At 43.8% G+C, this 19,148-nt stretch overlaps 1 protein-coding gene across 1 annotated transcript in view; it reads left to right on the top strand.

Annotated features, from left to right (window-relative positions):
- ROS1 (ROS proto-oncogene 1, receptor tyrosine kinase) overlaps positions 1 to 19,148 on the top strand; it is a 103,489-nt gene that overhangs the window by 63,047 nt on the left and 21,294 nt on the right. The window contains exons 31-37 of the mRNA XM_073336658.1: positions 617 to 791; positions 1,312 to 1,429; positions 6,467 to 6,654; positions 7,489 to 7,581; positions 8,152 to 8,287; positions 8,826 to 8,988; positions 10,166 to 10,230. Of these exons, the coding sequence (XP_073192759.1) occupies positions 617 to 791; positions 1,312 to 1,429; positions 6,467 to 6,654; positions 7,489 to 7,581; positions 8,152 to 8,287; positions 8,826 to 8,988; positions 10,166 to 10,230 (938 nt within the window). The remainder of the gene's footprint in view (positions 1 to 616; positions 792 to 1,311; positions 1,430 to 6,466; positions 6,655 to 7,488; positions 7,582 to 8,151; positions 8,288 to 8,825; positions 8,989 to 10,165; positions 10,231 to 19,148) is intronic.

Below are 19,148 nucleotides of genomic sequence, written 5' to 3'. Positions count from 1 at the left end.
TGAATTTTATTTTCATCTGCTACCTGGGGCAGGCCTAGAAAGAAACTGCTGGGGAAACAAATCAGTCTGGCAGCGTGCACTATGAAGTAAATGCTACAACGGTAGCAATCTACATGGCAACTTCGGGTTTAATGTCTGAACCACGATAGTCAGAAAATAACATAGGCGCTACTAGACTGCATGAATGTCTTAACAGAGCTGATCATAATCGCGAAGGCTTCACTTAGGATCAGCCTGGCAAGCAAAGCTCACAGCAAGCCAAAGGTACTGGCCAAACACAGGTGTGGAAGGGGCAGGCTGCTTATGGTCTCTCCAGCACTGGCATACCTATGCAGATGCCACCCACTCTGTTGTCCCATGTGATTTCTAGGCCTTGTAGATCTCAGAAGAATAACATCAAATTTCTGGGTGGCCTTGGTCTGTCGGAAGAGGGTTTGTAGTTCATGCTCTCCAGCCTCAAGAGCCTCTCAATACTTATGTTTGTATACACACTTCTTTAAGGGCCCCATGCCAAGGCCACTGAAGTCAATAGAAAGACTCTGTTGGTTGCAATGGACTTTGGATCAGGCCCTCACAGAGTGAGACTATTGACTCAGATGATATTTTATTTTTCTAGTGGCAAACAAAAAACGGCTGGTTTTGTCCTGCAAATATTACGTGTACGGAAGGTCCCGTGTATAAATGTCATCTCACGGGAGTTCGTCCTGACACCAACTACTTTGTGCGAGCAGCAGTCATTTACATAACCGGAGCAAAAAGCACCTCACCTCCAGGAAGCTTTAAAACTAGGGGTAAGCCCTTAAAATCATCTGATCCTAGATTAACACTATTCTGAGGGTGAAAGTAAACATTTTCAGGGTGCTTTATATTTGCCACATAATAATCATCTTATAAGAATCACTGATTTCTCTCTGTGTGAACTCAAAAAAAAAAAGGCACAAAATAAATATCTGCCAAAAATAAAATTGGAGGACTCTTTCAAAGGTGGGAGACGGGGAAGAAGAGAGTGGAATTGAAATGAACTACTTTAATGTTATAAGAACTCATGAATCCAAGCAGAAGTCTGAGTGTGTGTGAAAGAACCTTATGAAGTTTTCCATCATGAATAAAAGTCCAAAGGTTCCTTTTCCATGAGTAGCCTTTTAGACCAGAGTCTGCAAATCTTCAGTTCCTTCCCATGTCTCAACACCCCGGTGCATGTTTAAGTTTTGCTCTAGCCCTTGCTCGTGTCACTTTTTTCTCAGAATATGAAATGTGTGTAGTAAAATACTGTCTTTTCAGAATTCTCCATTTTCTCACTTTGCACAATAGCTGGAGTTCCAAGTAAACCAGGAATCCCCAAAATAGCAGAGGAGAATAAAAATTTTGTACAGTGGGAAAAAGCTGAAGACAATGGAAGCAATCTTACCTACCACATTTTAGAAAGCAGGTAAGTGAATTGCAGAGCACGCTCCTGCTAGCAAATGATCGATGGTTCATTTGTATATAGGTATCCAGCAGAATGTTTTACAGTAACAAAGTAGGAAATAGGTTCAGATTAAATACTAATGAACCTACATTCCGGCCCAAATCCCAAATTGAACTCAAGCCATTTTAGAAATTTCTAAATGTTTAATATCCTTGGTTTTGAAATTGTATTTACATGCCCCTGCACATCTTGTTTTCAGGTAAGATGGGAAGGAAGATCACCCATATGATTTGTGGCTGAAGGGGGGAATTCGGGCTTTCAGCTTATTCCTAACCTGTGCTTACTAATAGAAGAGGTAGGCTGAGGAGCTCATGATGAGATTCCAAATTTTCCAAAGTGACTAGAAATGTTAGGTCCCTCAATTTTTTGGGTACTCAACTTGACACAGTTTTAAGGGATCTGATTTTCAGAGGGCTGCTGCTCAATTCATTATGGAAATCACCCCCTCTGAGGTGTCTCAGGCTTCCAAAAATTAAAATGTCCTAAAACACTCAAAATCAATTTTGAAAATTTAGGCCAGAGACCCAAGGAGCTTTTAGTTTTTCTTATGGCTAAGTCTTCCTTATGTATGTGAAGATAATATTGAAATAATAGAATCATAGAAGTATAGGACTGGAAGGGACCTCGAGAGGTCATCTAGTCCAGTCCCCTGCACTCAAGGCAGGACTAAGTGATAACTAGACATTTCCTGACAGGTGTTTGTCTAACCTGCTCTTAAAAACCTCCAATGACAGAGATTCCATAGGTAATTTGTTTCAGTGCTTAACTACCCTGACATTTAGGAAGTATTTACTAATGTCCAACCTAAACCTCCCTTGCTGCAATTTAAGCCCATTGCTTCTTGTCCTGTCTTCGAGGTTAATGAGAATAATTTTTTCACCCTCCTCCTTGTAACAACCTTTTATGTACTTGAAACCGTTATCATGTCCCCTCTCAGTTTTCTCTTCTTCAGACAAAACAAATCCAGTTTTTTCAATCTTCCCTCACAGGTCATGTTTTCTAGACCTTTAATCATTCTGGTGCTCTCCTCAGGACTTTCTCCAGTTTGTCCACATCTTTCCTGAAATGTGGCACCTAGAACTGTACACAATACTCCAGCTGAGGTCTTATCAGCTCAGGATGGAAGGATTACTTCTCATGTTTTTCTTGCAACACCTCTGCTAATGTCCCAGAATGTTGTTTGCTTTTTTTGCAACAGTCTTACACTGTTAACTTATATTTACCTTATGATCCTCTATGCCCCACATCCCTTTCCACAGTACTCCTTCCTAGGCAGCCATTTCCCATTTTGTATGTGTGCAATTGATTTTTCCTTCCTAAGTGGAGTACTTTGCATTTGTCTTTATTAAATTTCATCCTGTTTACTTCAGACAGTTTCTTCAGTTTGTCCAGATCATTTTGAATTTTAATCCTATCCTCCAAGGCACTTGCAACTCCTCCCAGCTTAATGTCATCTGCAAACTTTATAAGTGTACTCTGTATGCCATTATCTAAATCATTGATGAAGAACAGAACAGAACCAGGACTAATCCCTGTGGGACCCACTTGATATGACCTTCCAGTTTGACTGTGAACCACTAACAACTACTCTCTGGGAATGGTTTTCCAACCAAATATGCACCCACCTTATAGTAGCTCCATCTAGGTTGTATTTCTATAGTTTATGAGAAGGTCATGTAAGACAAAATTTGCGGATGATACTAAACTGGGAGGAGTGGTAGATACGCTGGAGGGGAGGGATAGGATACAGAAGGACCTAGACCAATTGGAAGATTGGGCCAAAAGGAATCTGATGAGGTTCAATAAGGATAAGTGCAGGGTCCTGCACTTAGGACGGAAGAACCCAATGCACAGCTACAGACTAGGGACCGAATGGCTAGGCAGCAGTTCTGCAGAAAAGGACCTAGGGGTGACAGTGGACGAGAAGCTGGATATGAGTCAGCAGTGTGCCCTTGTTGCCAAGAAGGCCAATGGCATTTTGGGATGTATAAGTAGGGGCATAGCGAGCAGATCGAGGGACGTGATCGTTCCCCTCTATTCGACATTGGTGAGGCCTCATCTGGAGTACTGTGTGCAGTTTTGGGCCCCACACTTCAAGAAGGATGTGGATAAATTGGAGAGAGTCCAGCGAAGGGCAACAAAAATGATTAGGGGTCTGGAACACATGAGTTATGAGGAGAGGCTGAGGGAGCTGGGATTGTTTAGCCTGCAGAAGAGAAGAATGAGGGGGGATTTGATAGCTGCTTTCAACTACCTGAAAGGGGGTTCCAAAGAGGATGGCTCTAGACTGTTCTCAATGGTAGCAGATGACAGAACGAGGAGTAATGGTCTCAAGTTGCAGTGGGGGAGGTTTAGATTGGATATTAGGAAAAACTTTTTCACTAAGAGGGTGGTGAAACACTGGAATGCGTTACCTAGGGAGGTGGTAGAATCTCCTTCCTTAGAGGTTTTTAAGGTCAGGCTTGACAAAGCCCTGGCTGGGATGATTTAACTGGGAATTGGTCCTGCTTCGAGCAGGGGGTTGGACTAGATGACCTTCTGGGGTCCCTTCCAACCCTGATATTCTATGATTCTATGATTCTATGACAGCATCAAAAGCCTTACTAAAGTCAAGATATACCTCATCTAATGCTTCACCCCATCCACAAGGTTTGTTACTCTGTCAAAGAAGGTTATTAGGTTGCTTTGACATGATTTGTTCTTGAAAAATCCATGTTGACTGTTACTTATTACCTTATATCTTTTTGGTGTTTGCAAATTGATTGCTTGATTATTTGCTCCTTTATATTTCCAGGTAATGAAGTTAAGCTGACTGGTCTGTAATTCCCCAGGTTGTCCTTATTCCCCTTTTTATAGATGGGCACTAAATTTGTCCTTTTCCAGTCCTCTGGAATCTGTCCCATATTCTATTAGTATTGGAAGATAATCTCTAATGGCTCTAATATCTCCTCAGTCAGCTCCTTGAGGCTTAAGAAATGTCTTAGGAATGGCTATCCTCTCAGTATTTCTGACTCTGATAAACTCAGACAAAACCAGAAAGCTCTAGAAATCTCATAAGAAAACTAGTTCTAATAAGATTTTCAGGCCATTTCCCAGATACATAGATCTGTTTGGATAAACTGGTTAATCAGATGAAGTTTTGGACGCTTTTCCAAATCAAACCTCTGAATCAATTAATGCATATTCATCACTAATTGAAGTATAGATACCTCATTATCCAGAGGAATCTGGGGGGAAATGTTAATTAGTTGTCAGACAAGGGCATTAAATGTTCCAGGCTACTGGGAACTCCTTGAATTAATCCTCTTGCAAATGGTTAGCTTTAGTGAACATGTCTATCTATACTCATAGGCATCTACACAGCAGTAGCTAAAACTTTAAAAAGTCTTGTTCTGGGATCAGATGGGCTAATTGTATAGCCTAGGATATTTTTTGTAGGAAGAGTTGTCTTTGGTTCTTCCAATTCCTGATAAGGAATCTGGAGGGGAATCTTGTCAGGGCATTCCAGAGTCAATGTAAGTATTAAATCTCCTGAATATTAATAGATTGCATAATATCAAAGGGGTTTCTTCTGCTGGGATATTTCTATGACATTTTGTAGATTAGGGGTTAGGGAAAGAACCAAAAAATAAAACTCAGTGCATTGTTTTTCCCAAGTTAATTTTGTGCTCATGATAGCGAAAAACTGACAGCACTGCCAGAGGCTGGCATACTTCAGCAGCATAAGCTTTCACCCAGGCATATCTTCCTGGTGTTGTAAGCTTCTACCACAGTTCTGTGAGTACACGGCAGGACTGAACTGCATACGATAACTGAGATAGATGAGCCCTGAAGATTTTGATCTGCTAAAGGCCAGATTGCACCTGACCCATGTGTGGGAGTCCAAGGTGAGGAAAGGCATGATGAGGAACCTTATCTCATGTAAGGGTTATGCACAGTCACAAGCTTTGTATTCTCCTGGCTCCAAAGCAGCCCATAATCAATCCACAATTCATTTTTGATTTTTCATCAGTTCTGTGAAATTTACTTTTCTCATGTGGTTTTGATGTAAAACCAGGAGAAAGTCAATGGTTTCAACTGAGTTTTGCAATGTGTCCAAGGTTCATTTGAACCCAGTTAGGTAACTGTGAACCCAGCTAATCAATACCAAAGAAACTATTTGCATAATATCCTTGAGGATACCCATTGATTTTCACAGAGCTCTGTCAATAACATGAATAACCCAATAACATATACATTTAGCTTCCACGTGGCTTTCTGGGCTAGAAGTTTTTGTTCTGTTGTTCTGCTTTAGAGTGAGTTGTGGGGTTTGTTGGCATACAGTACAAGGCCATTTCACATGAAGTATACCTGTATCATGTAACATGAAATGACGATTCAGACATGCCCTACAAATCTAATGTATGCTCCTTCTTCAGATGATGTATAATCTGCTCTGAATTTGTGTTAAGTGATCCAATCAAAGCCAACTTAAAAAGGAAGCAATATGCCCGGCAGCCAGCAGATACTGTGGGAAACTGGCTAGCTAAAGGATTGTGTCTTCCCTGCCAATGACATGCTTTCTTTATTAGCTTGTGAAACCTGATCCACAAGGGACACTGAACTGCTCTAGGCCCGAGAGAACTAAAACCTCTAATAGTACAAAGAATAAATGAAGAGTTTTGCCTAAAATGAAATAACAATGTTTTGAGATCCTAGCTATGAGCTGCATATTAAAACAGCAGAAAGGATGCCCTCGCCATGTATGTCCAAAACATGCTGGCATTTCATTTTCTATGCCAGGCTAAAGAGGTGTCATCTCCTGCGTTACTGGAACGGCATGTTAATATCACTGTGTTTCTGCAGCCAAACCCACGTGCATGGAATGGTACTGAATGTGGAACATGTGCACGAAGAGAGTCTTCACGTAGGCCATGCTGTTGAAATGATGTATGGCAGAAGCTGTAAATAACACAAACTAGCTAATATATCTCTCTTGTTTTGCTGTGCGCTTTGTAGGAAGGGGTCCCGGAACACAAGCGAAATGAAGCCTTCTTGGGAGGTGGTTTACAATGGCTCTTGCAGCAATATATGCACATGGAAGTCCAAGAACCTAGTAGGAACTTACCAGTTTCGAGCAGCAGCTGCAAATATGCTGGGACTGGGTGCATACAGTGGCATCAGTGACGAGGTAGTGTTGGTTAAAGGTATGTGCTGTACTTTTTAGTTGGTTAATAAGCTAACATTGAAATGGTCGATCACCAACACAAATCATTGTTAGTCAGGGCAATCCCAATGATTTATGAACAGAGACAACTATTTGTATGAAGATGTTGTCGCATCTATAGTGTACAATGTGTACGTGGCAATTAATAGCAGTGTTTCTGTGAAGATTCCCGATTGGTAGTGCTAGGGCTAACTTTCTTCTCAAAGAAACACTGGGGCCGAATTCTCTCTGCACTTGTTATCACTGGGTTGGATATGTTTCTCTACACTGTCTGGAGATGCCGCGGGATATGGAATGAAGTAAGGGTGGTGTTCAGAGGAGCTCAGCGTTTGCTCAATTCTGCTCCCATTGACTTCAGTGGGAGCAGACATAGGAATGCACTGAGGCTTTTGAAAATCCCATCCTAACTGTTCAACGGCTCAGCACTCGTCTTTCATTTACGACAGTCGGAGGGGTAGAGGAATGGCACAGAGCAGGAGTTCTAACAGGCTCTGTCTACACTGCACACCTTACAACGGCATGTCTGTGCCGCTGCAGCCGCACCGTTGTAAGGTGCACAGTATAGCCGCCCTTTGTCGCCAGGAGAGAGCTCTCCCGGCAACAAAATCAAATGACCCTGAACAAGGGGCAGTAGCTTCATTGACAGGAGGGCGGCTCCCGCTGACAAAGCGCTGTCTAAACAAGCGCTTTTTGTCATTAAAACTTTTGTCATTTTTCACGAAAGTGCAGTGTAGAAAAAGTCACAGTTTTGCTTAGCTGAGTACTGCTCACCCACATTGCATTGTCAGTGAACGACTCGTTTCTTCCTTAACAGATGCTGTGCCCCACCCAGAGGCAACTATTACCACAGCTGTTGTGACTGGAGTGATTGCGTTCATCTTCATTGTGATTGCACTGTTTGCTTTTGGTACGTGATTACGAAGTTTAATACATCTTGTGGGTCTGCCAGACCACAACAAAAGGAAACAAATCAGAAATGTAAGAGAAGGACCAGCTGGTATTTTAGAGCTAGATCTTGTGAGGTGCCAAGCAATCACTGGAGCATGTTTCATGGTCTTAGCCCTGGCTGATTCCAATACTCAGCGCAGTACGAACTTGGATCTCTGCTAGGTGGTGCTGTATAGCCCCATGCAGAAGACCTGGGGCTAGAAGGGACCTGGGAATGCTCATGTTTTGGGTCACCAGAGATTACCAGTTATGCTCACAGGGGCAAGTTTCGTTGTAATGATTTTAGTTCTCTGCAGGGAGAGTAGAGGGACACTGAGGGTGTAGTTGCGTTCTTGCATTGTAAACTCACACTGGTATGGTTAATAATCGTTTTGTCAGGTATGTCACTGATCATATGTATAAACCCAAATGCAGGAAAGGGACTAGAAAAGGGTCTATGATATAGAGGAAAAACAAATGTAATTATTCAGTTTACTTGTGTAAAAGGATGTCAAAGTGCAGTCTCCTGTGTTCTGCTTTTCCCTTCCAGTCTGGCACAGAATATGGAAGTTCAGAAAGTCTGCGCAGAATGGGCAGATAGTGCTCGTCAGGGAAGATAAAGAATTAGATCAACTTAGGGGGCTGGCTGATGCTGTGGGATTGTCTAATGCTTGCTATGCTGTGAGGTATGTAATTGTGACGTGTAAAAGCTACTTACAGAGCAGAAAATTTAGCCGACCTTCGTGGGCCCGATTTTCACAGATGCTGAGTGCCTAAAACTATGAGTGAAGGCAGTGAGATCTGTGGGTGCTCAGCACTCAGAGAATCAGGCCCAGAGAAAGTGACTCAATGCCAACAAATGGGGCCAGATTTTTAAAAGAGTTCAGCTTCCATCTAGGCACCTAGATAAGGTCCAGCTTTTCAAAAGAGCGTAGGACCCAGCTGCTCCCATTGGGACACCGTGAAATATCAGTCCATGAATTCTCAGCATTTTCTGTGCTGTGACGTGTATAAATCTGGCTCTAGGTACACAAGAGGTGTAATTCCCTCCTCTGCAGAGGGCATGCAAAAATCCTGTGCATCACTTTAGTCTTTTGTGAACTGTGTTTGAGACAAACTGTACCAAATTTGTTTAAGGCAAAATGTTGAGAATATTCCTCAACCACATATTTATTTGAATGATTGTTTATTCTGAAAGCTATAACAAGCCATACTGTTTTGTAGCACTCTCCCCACTAGGGCTGAGATTGAATGCTTGCCAGCCTTTCCTCGGGACAAACTGAATTTGCATAATCTGCTGGGAAGTGGAGCCTTTGGAGAGGTGTACGAGGGGACTGCGGTAGATACCACAGGAGCTGGAAGTGGGGAATCCAAAGTGGCAGTGAAGGTAATTTCAGCTGTGTAGCCCCCTAGCAACAGCATGGTCTAAGGTGGGCAAACATGGCTTTGTGGTTAGGCCATAGGAATGGAGGTCAAGAAACATGGGTTTTATTTCTGTCCCTGCCACTAATTCACTCATGACCTTGTGGAAATCACTAAGGGCTGAGCTCCCCTCCATAACACTTGTTAGTGTCCAGTCTTGGGAACTTTCCTTAACTGAGACAGTCAATCACGTTAAACATTTTAACATATTTAAATTCTGGATCACCCTCCTTTAGGGACTCAACTAAGACAAAATCTACATTCAGTTGCAAATCTTGGAATGCGAGACGAACTCACTAGGCAACCCACGGCATGTCTACCCTGCAGCTGGGAATGTGCCTCCCAGACGGGGTAGACAGACTCACTAACTCTACTCAAGCAAGCACACCAAAAATGGCAGTGTGCATGCCGTGGCACGGATGGCGGCTTGGGCTAATCACCTGAGGCCCCTGGATCAGTCCTTGGGTGGCTAGCTTGAGCCTCCACCCATGCTGCAGCATCCACACTGCTGTTTTTAGTGCGCTAGCTCAAGCAAACCTAGTGTAAGCCTGTCTACCCAGGCTAGGAGGTGGGCTTCCGACTGCAGTGTAGATATACCCCAGTAATGTGACTTGACAGAATGATCCAATCTCCCTCCTGTTTAACTGTCAGTCGAAGCAAGAACTGGGGAGCAGGGAGGTGTAATAGCATGTTCAGGAACACTGAATATGTAGCTTTACCTTTATCAAGAGCATTTTGAACAGCCGCAGAAGAGGAAAGCTGAAAACAAACGGGATGCATCTGAAAACACGGTTAAAACCGTCTTGCGCAACTATAGGCAACTCCTTTCAGCTGAACACAGTTTTCCTAAGTGTCTTTAGCCTCAGCTGTTACCCCCCTTCCCCATACTCTGCTCTCGGTTTACTAGTCTGTCCTTACACTGTGAGCTCCTCAGAGTAGGAAGAGGGCATAGATGCCTACTTCTGTTTAGAAAGTGCCTATTACATTGTAGCCACTCCTGGAAATAGAGATTAGGAAAAGTGTGTGTGTGTGTGAGAAGAGGAAAGCAGCCCATTGAATTTTTTCTGATATAAATGCTACATGGGTCACACTGGCAGTGATCGAATTGTGCCAACTACTTGTTTTGGCCTTGTGTTGCATAGACTTTGAAGAAGGGTGCGACAGACTATGAGAAGAGTGAGTTCCTGAAGGAGGCACACTTGATGAGGTAATGCTGGATTTGCCACAAAATTTCTTTCAAGAATGATCTAAATGAAGGCTCTGGCCTTCAGGAGGGATTAGGGAATCACTTTCATCTGAATGGGGTTTGTGGGTATCTTTTGTGTCCCTTATTTTTGCTAAAGAATTAAAGCATCCCCAATGAATCATACCAAAATGAAGCTGCAAAATTTGTTTGCAGAGTAGATGGAGATTGAAAGTTTATTGCACTAATTTCATGGATTGACTGGACCTTTGGACTGGGATGTTTCAGACTCGCTGCTCCTCCCTCTGAGCCAATTAATATAATAATAACAATAGTAATAATTAGTAAACAATAGTAAACAATAGTAATAATAATAATAATTAATAATGACAGTCCCAGTTTATCAAGATAAGAATAGGCCCCAAAGTTTTAATTCCTTGTTGAAAGTTGGTTTTAATATGTGGACATTCACCAGTAGAGGTTGCCACATATCTTTACCTATTCAGGGCGCAAATATATGATATATGTACATGTCCTCTGAGAATGAATTTACATGAAGACGTCAGTGTTTGAGCTGGAAATCCAGGTTCTCTGGAGTCCTCAGTGAATGTGCCATGATTTGAGATAAAAACTTCACTTAGGAGCATAAGAATATGAATAAGGCTTAATTTTCAGAGGTGCACTTGCAATTCTCTGACTTTAAATTTGGGCACTCACAATAAGAAGCCAGTATTGAAAATTTGGAATTTAATTTCCCATACTGAAAATATAATATTATTGAATTATAATAGACAGATAGCAATTATAGTGTGTGCATACTCCCTCTTTGCTTCTGTTTCCAGAAGTTTTTTAAAAATCAGTGTCACATTTCCTTTGCTCATTTGCTGAATCGAGCATGGAATGAGACAGGGCTCCTATGAAAATACTTATATGTGATTACGTAATTAAAGACTATCAAAATGCAGTTTCATAAAGGAGAGGAGTAAAGGTTTTATGTGCATTTCCTGACTTTTGAATGCATCCTTTCCCTTCTTCTTTGAGTGTTGGTCCCTCTGAGTGTGGGTGTGCCTCTTCGGTTTGTCTTCTACTGCCTGTGGTCTGGGACAGAATCCACCTGTATTCTTTTCTTTCACTTGATGTTTTACCTGTAAATAATTGTAAATAGTTGTTTCATTCTTACGTTTACATAGTTGGTTAGCTTAAATCTAGTTTAGTTAGTTAGTTAGAGTTGGGGAGGTTCCTTCCCCCAACCTGTCTCCCCTATGCCCAGGGTTCCTCGCTTCAACTCTGCCTTGTCTGTCCCTAAATCTCCTTCTGAGTGACCCTCACAATACCAGCCCCCACTGCTTCAGGGAGTCATGTATTCTATCCACTTGTCTCCCCCTGTACCAGGCAGGCTCTGGGAGTTCCAGGTCTGCCAACCTCTTTTGGAGCTAACCATGAGACCTAGATCAGATCCAGGGCCATCCCGTTCTCCAACTCTTCACCTGAATCACTGAGCATGGCTCCACTGGCACTGGCAGATTGTCCCACCAAGCCGAAAGACCAAGTGGAAGCATGACAAGGGTAAGAAGCACAAAAGAGCAGAGAAGTCTGTTCATAGGTCCTCAGACAGGAAAGCAGTTTCACTCCTTCTCTCAGGTTTGGACAAGACTCTGTGCCCCATACAGGGTTCACCTAGAACTCATGGTGAGATTGGGCAGGCATCGATGATACCAGCAGCTTCTGCTGTTCCAAAACTGTCCTCTAGTGGCGCAAAGATAGTAAGCAGTGCACACCCTCTACGCTGGCAGTGTCATACTGTGTGCCTAAGCCTGCACCATCGGTCCCGAAACCAAAGACTCCAGCCAGTTCTCTTACAGCTCAACTGAGATGCGCCCTTCAAGATGTTCTGGCAACCTACCTGGATCCAGAGTCCCTGGTCCTCATGTAACCAGTATTAGTATAGGACATTTGTAACCCATGCACCTCCTGAGCGTGGTGTTCTGTCCCCTCTTGTGGCACCAAGACCACTTAAAGGTTAATGAGTCTGCTTTACAGCCTTAGCTAAGGGCCAGTTGGCTTTTAGCTTATGCGGTAGAGGCTCATGCACTAATCTCCAGAGGCCCCAGGTTTGATCCTCTCTGCCGACGACCGGAGTCTGTCGGTGTTACACATTGAAACACCATCTATTCCCCAACCCCACCTCCAACAGAGCTATGATATCAGGATGCTGTCTCTGTCCCACCTCCAGCCACACCACCCTCACCCAGGTGACACCATGGCACTACCTCCTGAATCAGAGAAATTCTACTCCGAGAGCAAGAGATGGTAAACCAGTTATAACAAGGGCTTCCCTATAAGAGTTTAGACCTGACAGGGCTTCATGGGGACCCTCCCCTGCCCAGGACCCATATTCACCCCCAAAGGAGTACTGGTACCAACATATGGTCCACCTCCGTACCCATATGACCCTATGTGGTCACATTAGGGTGCATGGAACCCTTGCCACTGGGCCCAGAATCGTAATACTTCAGATACCAACCTCAGCCTCCAGCGTTTAGAGAGAAAGCGCTGGCAGAATATCAAGAGACACAGCTGGAGCAGCTGGTATGGCCAGAACCCTCTACGGCTTCATCCTCGTCCCAAGATGAGGCGGTATTGCCAATCTTCCCCCCTCTGCCTGACAATTACAGGCTATACCAAGAACTGCTTAGGAGGATAGCTGACACCCTCCAGATCCCATTGAAGGAAGTGCAGGACCTACATGCAGAGCTTTTAGCCATCCTCCACTCTGCAGCTCCTGCCAAGATGTCCTTATCCATGAATGAAGCCATCTTGGACCCGGTTAAGGCCATTTGGAGGACCTTGGCCACCTGAGAGAGAGAGAGAGAGAGAGAGAGAGAGAAAGAGCGAGCCAAGAATAGATGTTTTGTCCCCTCTGGGGACAAAATATTTATATTATCACCCAAACTTGCTGGTAGTCCGGATAGCCCCTGAATGCAGTAGACCCCATCACCCAAAAATCCAACCCCTCAGAGAAAGAGGCTGAGAGGCTGGACCATTGGTACGAAGAACTTCTCTTCAGTCAGCTTGCTTTTCAGGATTCTGAATGACCATAATGTCCATATTGAGTAAGCCTCAATTTCAGGCCGGACCTGGTGAGGGGAAGGCCAGGTCATCATTAGTGGACATGGCATCCTGCTCAATAGCAACCTTGCTGGTCATGAGATGAGCTTACTGGTTACAGACATCTGGGTTCCCTAAGATACAAACAACAGAGGAGGCCCTCCCTTTAGAAGGGAACACCCTCTTCAGCAAGAAGATGTATGAAGAACTCCACACACTGAAAGAGTCTCATGACTGCAACAAGGCAGATACACTGCTCCATTAATATCTTCCCTCCAAACTCATCAGCCCTCTAAAACGGTGCTTTTATGGATTGCTCAAGAGCCATTAACCAGTTGTTCTGTCACCACCATCACCCCCATTTGGCACTCACCTAACCCATTTCCTTCCATGATGGTCAATCTGAACCTTTGGCAAATGGGTTGTGGACATTATTTCCATGGGCTAGATCGCTCTGCAGGGACATGGTACAGCTATAGAACTGGTGCATCCATCACATCACCCTCTCCGCAATGCACCTTCTGGGATTCATGAATTCCCTGGCAGATCAGATCAGCAGGCAGTTCAACAAGGACTATGAGTGGGAGCTCAACTCTTCAGTGCTTCAGCAAATCTTCCACCAATGGGGGTACCCATTCTGGGACCTCTTTGCCACCCAAGAAAACAAGAAATGGCAAACTATTGCTCTTTCAATGGCCAGGGTCTGGACTCTAGAGGGGATACCTTCCTGCTTCCATGGTCAAAACCATTAATGTATAACTTCCCTCCCATTCCCCTCATACCTCATGTCCTCTGGAAAATACAGAATGACAGAGCAACAGTAATTATAATAGCCTATGATGGCCCTACAAATGACCCCACATATGTGCATTCACTTACAATCATCCCCAACACTTCTCTCTCAGTATGGGGGCAGAACCAACTATTCCAGCCAGAAAAAAAGGAGTACTTGTGGCACCTTAGAGACTAACAAATTTATTTGAGCTTGAGCTTTTGTGAGCTACAGCTCACTTTATTGGATGCATGCATCCGATGAAGTGAGCTGTAGCTCACGAAAGCTTATGCTCAAATAAATTTGTTAGTCTGTATCCGCAAAAAGAAAAAGAGCACTTGTGGCATCTTAGAGACTAACATGGCTGCTACTCTGAAACCTATCCCAGCCAGGCTTCCCTCCAGCTCCCAGCCTGGTTTTTAGTGATTGGGTGACAGACTTTGAATGAACCTGCTCAAAAGAAGTGCAATATATCTTGCTTAATATTAGAAAACCTTTTACACTGAAGTGTTATGCTGCTAAATGGAAGTGCTTTTCCTTGTGGTACCAGCAACATCACCTCTCTCTGGAAAAGTCCTAACTTTCCAGTATCCTGCATGACTTCCTCTCCCTAAAGATATCAAGATTTCCAGTCAACTCACTGAGAGTGCATCTCGCGGCTATCAGTGCATTTCACCCTCCAAGAGAGAGTTACTCAGTTTGCACTTATCTCATGACAGTCCAGTCCTTAAAGGCTTTGTTAACATTTCCCCTCTGGTATCTTGCTCTCTCTGGGATCTGAATTTAGTACTAGAAGCACTTATGAGGCTGTCCTTTGAGCCCTTGGCTTCATGCTTCTTCCTGTATTTATTGCTGACGGTGGCCTAGATCCTGTGTTTGTTCTTATGATCCTGTCGGATTTCCATCTGAGTCAAATGATTCATCTACCTGTATTTCACCCGAAGCCCCATCTGAGAGATGAAAGGAGATGACATGCTTTAGATGAAAGTCTCTCCCTGGCTTTCTACTTGGATTGGACAAAGCCATTTTGAGGAGCTTCTCGACTATACATTTCATTTGCTGGAATGAAGGGCAAGGCCATATCTTCCCACAGATTCTTGAGGTGAATCTCTGGCTGCACCCTCCTTTGTTATCAGCCTGAAGAAATTCCTCCTCCTCCTCCATGTTGTACCAAAGGTCACTCACATAGGGCACAGGCTGCCCCAGTAGTATCACTGCAAGGTGTCCCTCTTTCCAAAATCTGCAGGGCAACTACTTGGAGCTCTGTCAGTACATTGACTTGGCACTACTCTCTGACTTATGCCTTGGCAGATGATGCATCCTTTGGTTCAGCAGTCCCAGAGTCTGTGGTGCCAGGTACCTTCTTGCACCCTTCTCCAAAATAAACATGGTTTGGGAATCGCCCATAGTTAATACAGTACCAATGTTCCCTCTAATTTTTTCCATCCATGTGCGGAATAAATTTTGTTATATGCACCAAAGTATGTGTGGATGTGCACCACCAGTAGAAACCAAAAACCTAGATAAAATACATAGTTTTAAAAAGTTACCATAGGGATAATTACTCCAGCCAGCACAGGTTAGGCATTTTAGAACTCACTAGTCAAAGAATTACATTTAAGTGTAAGAGAGAAATAAAAGTGATGAAATGCATAGACCAGTCAAAAAACTCAAATAACACACTTTGAAAAAATAAAATTACAGAGAATATCTGTGCATTGCAGGAAGTACCAAGAAGTAACCACAACAATAATACAAGTATGTGTTGGGAGGTGAGGGTGAAAGACTGTGTGTGTGTGTGAGAGAGAGAGACACACACACACACACACACACACACACAGACAGTGTGTGTGCTGGCTACTAGGGAAGTCTCTGAGAGACACCGTGCACTGTCTCTTTAAGGTACCCTCACTGACCGTGGGAAGGCTCATTCAGACCTCAGACCACAGCAGCTCTCCTGCTTCGGAGCACTGCCCTCCTCCCCTGCTCTGTGGAGATGGGGTACATGGGCAGGGGGGAGGGGAGAGACTCTCTGTGTGTGTGTGTGAAGGTTCCTTCCCCACTCTGAACTCTAGGGTACAGATGTGGGGACCTGCATGAAAGACCCCCTAAGCTTATTTTTACCAGCTTAGGTTAAAACTTCCCCAAGGTACAAACTATTTTGCCTTTTGCCCTTGGACTTTATTGCTGCCATCACCAAGCGTCTAACAGATATATAACCAGGAAAGAACCTGCTTTCTCCCCAAATGTCTTTCCCCCCAAAATCCTCCCCAAACCCTACACCCCCTTTCCTGGGGAAGGCTTGATAAAAATCCTCACCAATTTGCATAGGTGAACACAGACCCAAACCCTTGGATCTTAAGAACAATGAAAAAGCAATCAGGTTCTTAAAGGAAGAATTTTAATAGAAGAAAAAGTAAAAGAATCACCTCTGTAAAATCAGGATGGTAAATACCTTACAGGGTAATCAGAGTCAAAACATAGAGAATCCCTCTAGGCAAAACCTTAAGTTACAAAAAGAGACAAAAACAGGAATATACATTCCATTCAGCACAGCTATTTTATCAGCCATTTAAACAAAAAAAAATCTAATGCATAGCTAGCTAGATTACTTACTAAGTTCTAAGACTCCATTCCTTTTCTGTTCCCGCATCACACAGACACAGAGAACCTTTGTTTCTTCCCCCCCTCCAGCTTTGAAAATATCTTGTCTCCTCATTGGTCATTTTGGTCAGGTGCCAGCGAGGTTATCCTAGTTTCTTAACCCTTTACAGGTGAAAGGGTTTTTCCTCCGGCCAGGAGGGATTTTAAAGGTGTTTACCCTTCCCTTTATATTTATGACTCTGTGTGTGTGTGTGTGTGCTGGCTGCTGGGGACATCTCTGAGAGACCATGGGCTGTCTTTTTAAGGCACTCACTCACCGCCTGGAAGGCTCGTTCAGATCTCAGACTGCAGCAGCTCTCCTGCTCCCGATCCCTGTCCCCACTCCCCTGCTCTGCAGAGATGGGGTACAAGGGCAGGGGGAGGGGGACACCCTGGCATCAGTGCCTCCCCCTTCCCCCCACTCTGCACAGCCTGCAGCTGGCCAGGGGCTCCAAGGGCAGGGGGAGGGGGACACCCTGACATCAGTGCCTCCCCCTTCCCCCCACTCTGCACAGCCTGCAGCTGGCCAGGGGCTCCAAGGGGCTCCAACATGGCTGCAAAGTAGCAGGGGGAGGGGTACCTGAATACATGCTGCCAGATGTGTGCAGCTCTGCTAATCAAGTGCATGGCACTTGAATCACTCCTGGTCAGCCACCCAATCGTGCAGCTTAGCGGGAACACAGATGGGGACCAGCACTAGAAGAAGCAAGGAAGGTTACTTACCTTATAACAACTGGATTCCTTTGAGATGTGTGGTACTTGTGGGTATTCCTGACCTGCTCTCCTTCCCCTCTGATTTGGATCCTCACGTGATTCGCTGTGGAATAGGAACTGAAGGGGCAGACTGTTGGCACCACCATTTATGCCCTCGGTTTGTGGCATGAGGAGGAATAGCATTGCAGATATGGACCAATGGAAAAAGGGGTAAACAGTGAGGTGGCAACATTTGCAGGTGATACAAAACTACTCAATATAGTTAAGTCCAAAGCAGACTGTGAAGAGTTACAGGGGATCTCACAAAACTGGTTGACTGGGCACCAAAACGGCGGATGAAATTCAGTGTTGATAAATGCAAAGTACTGCACATTGGAAAACATAATCCCAACTGTACATATAAAAGATGGGCCTAAATTAGCTGTTACCACTCAAGAAAGAGATCTTGGAGTCATTGTGGATAGTTCTCCGAGAACATCCACTCAATGTGCAGCAGCAGTCAAAAAAGCTAACAGAATGTTGGGAATCATTAGGAAAGGGATTAGACAGAATGTATCATATTGCCTCTGTATAAATCCATGGTACGCCCACATCTTGAATACTGCGTGCAGATGTGATCACCTCATCTCAAAAAAGATATATTGGAATTGGAAAAGGTACAGAAAAGGGCAACAAAAATGATTAGGGGTATGGAACAGCTTCCATATGAGGAAAGATAAGACTGGAACTTTTCAGCTTGGAAAAGAGATGACTAAGGGGGATATGATAGAGGTGAATAAAATCATGACTGGTGGGGAGAAAGTAAATAAGGAAGTGTTATGTACTCCTTCTTATAACACAGGAACTAGGGGTCACCAAATGAAATTAATAGGCAGCAGGTTTAAAACAAACAAAAGGAAGTGTTTCTTCACACAACGCACAGCCAACCTGTGGAACTCTTTGTCAGAGGATGTTGTGTTTTTGAAGGGGTTCAAAAAAGAACTAGATAAATTCAGAGGATAGGTCCATCAATAGCTGTTAGCCAGGATGGTCAAAGATGGTGTCCCTAGCCTCTGTTTGCCAGAAGCTGGGAATGGGCGACAGGGGATGGATCACTTGATTACCTGTTCTGTTCATTCCCTCTGGGGCACCTGGAATTGGCCACTGTTGGAAGACAGGATACTGGGCTAGATGGACCTTTGGTCTAACCCAGTATGGCCGTTCTTATGTTCTTACATAACTGACACTGTGATTGAAGAATTTCTGGTCCTAGGCGCACATAGCGGATGCACACCCTACAGCAAATACCCACAGGGAGAACACATCTCTAAGAACTCCACTTACTGTAAGGTAAGTAGCCTTCCCTTTGCGACCTTAAGTTCCAGCTACATTGTGCTATAGAATAAGTTCTCCAAAAAGTGTGACAACTCTTCACTTCCTGGAGGACTTTAGGAAAGTTTGTAACCTTAGTTTTATACATCGTTACTGTTCCTAGTAAGAGTTTAACTTAAAATCAGTCTGCTTGTCACTAAGATACTACAAACATATATTTTTCTAGGTAAAATGAATATGGTATATATCTGTAGACAAAATATTTTATGCATCCCTACTTACTGCATTATTTCTTACAGATAAATAATTTAAACACAAAATTCCTGGAAATAGAGACCCCTGAAAATTAGTACAATTAAATTTACACACACGAACACACACAATGGGACTTAGA

Source organism: Lepidochelys kempii, chromosome 3 (genome assembly GCF_965140265.1).
Source record: "Lepidochelys kempii isolate rLepKem1 chromosome 3, rLepKem1.hap2, whole genome shotgun sequence".
Lineage (NCBI taxonomy): Eukaryota > Metazoa > Chordata > Testudines > Cheloniidae > Lepidochelys > Lepidochelys kempii.
This window is presented reverse-complemented; position numbering and strand designations above follow the sequence as displayed.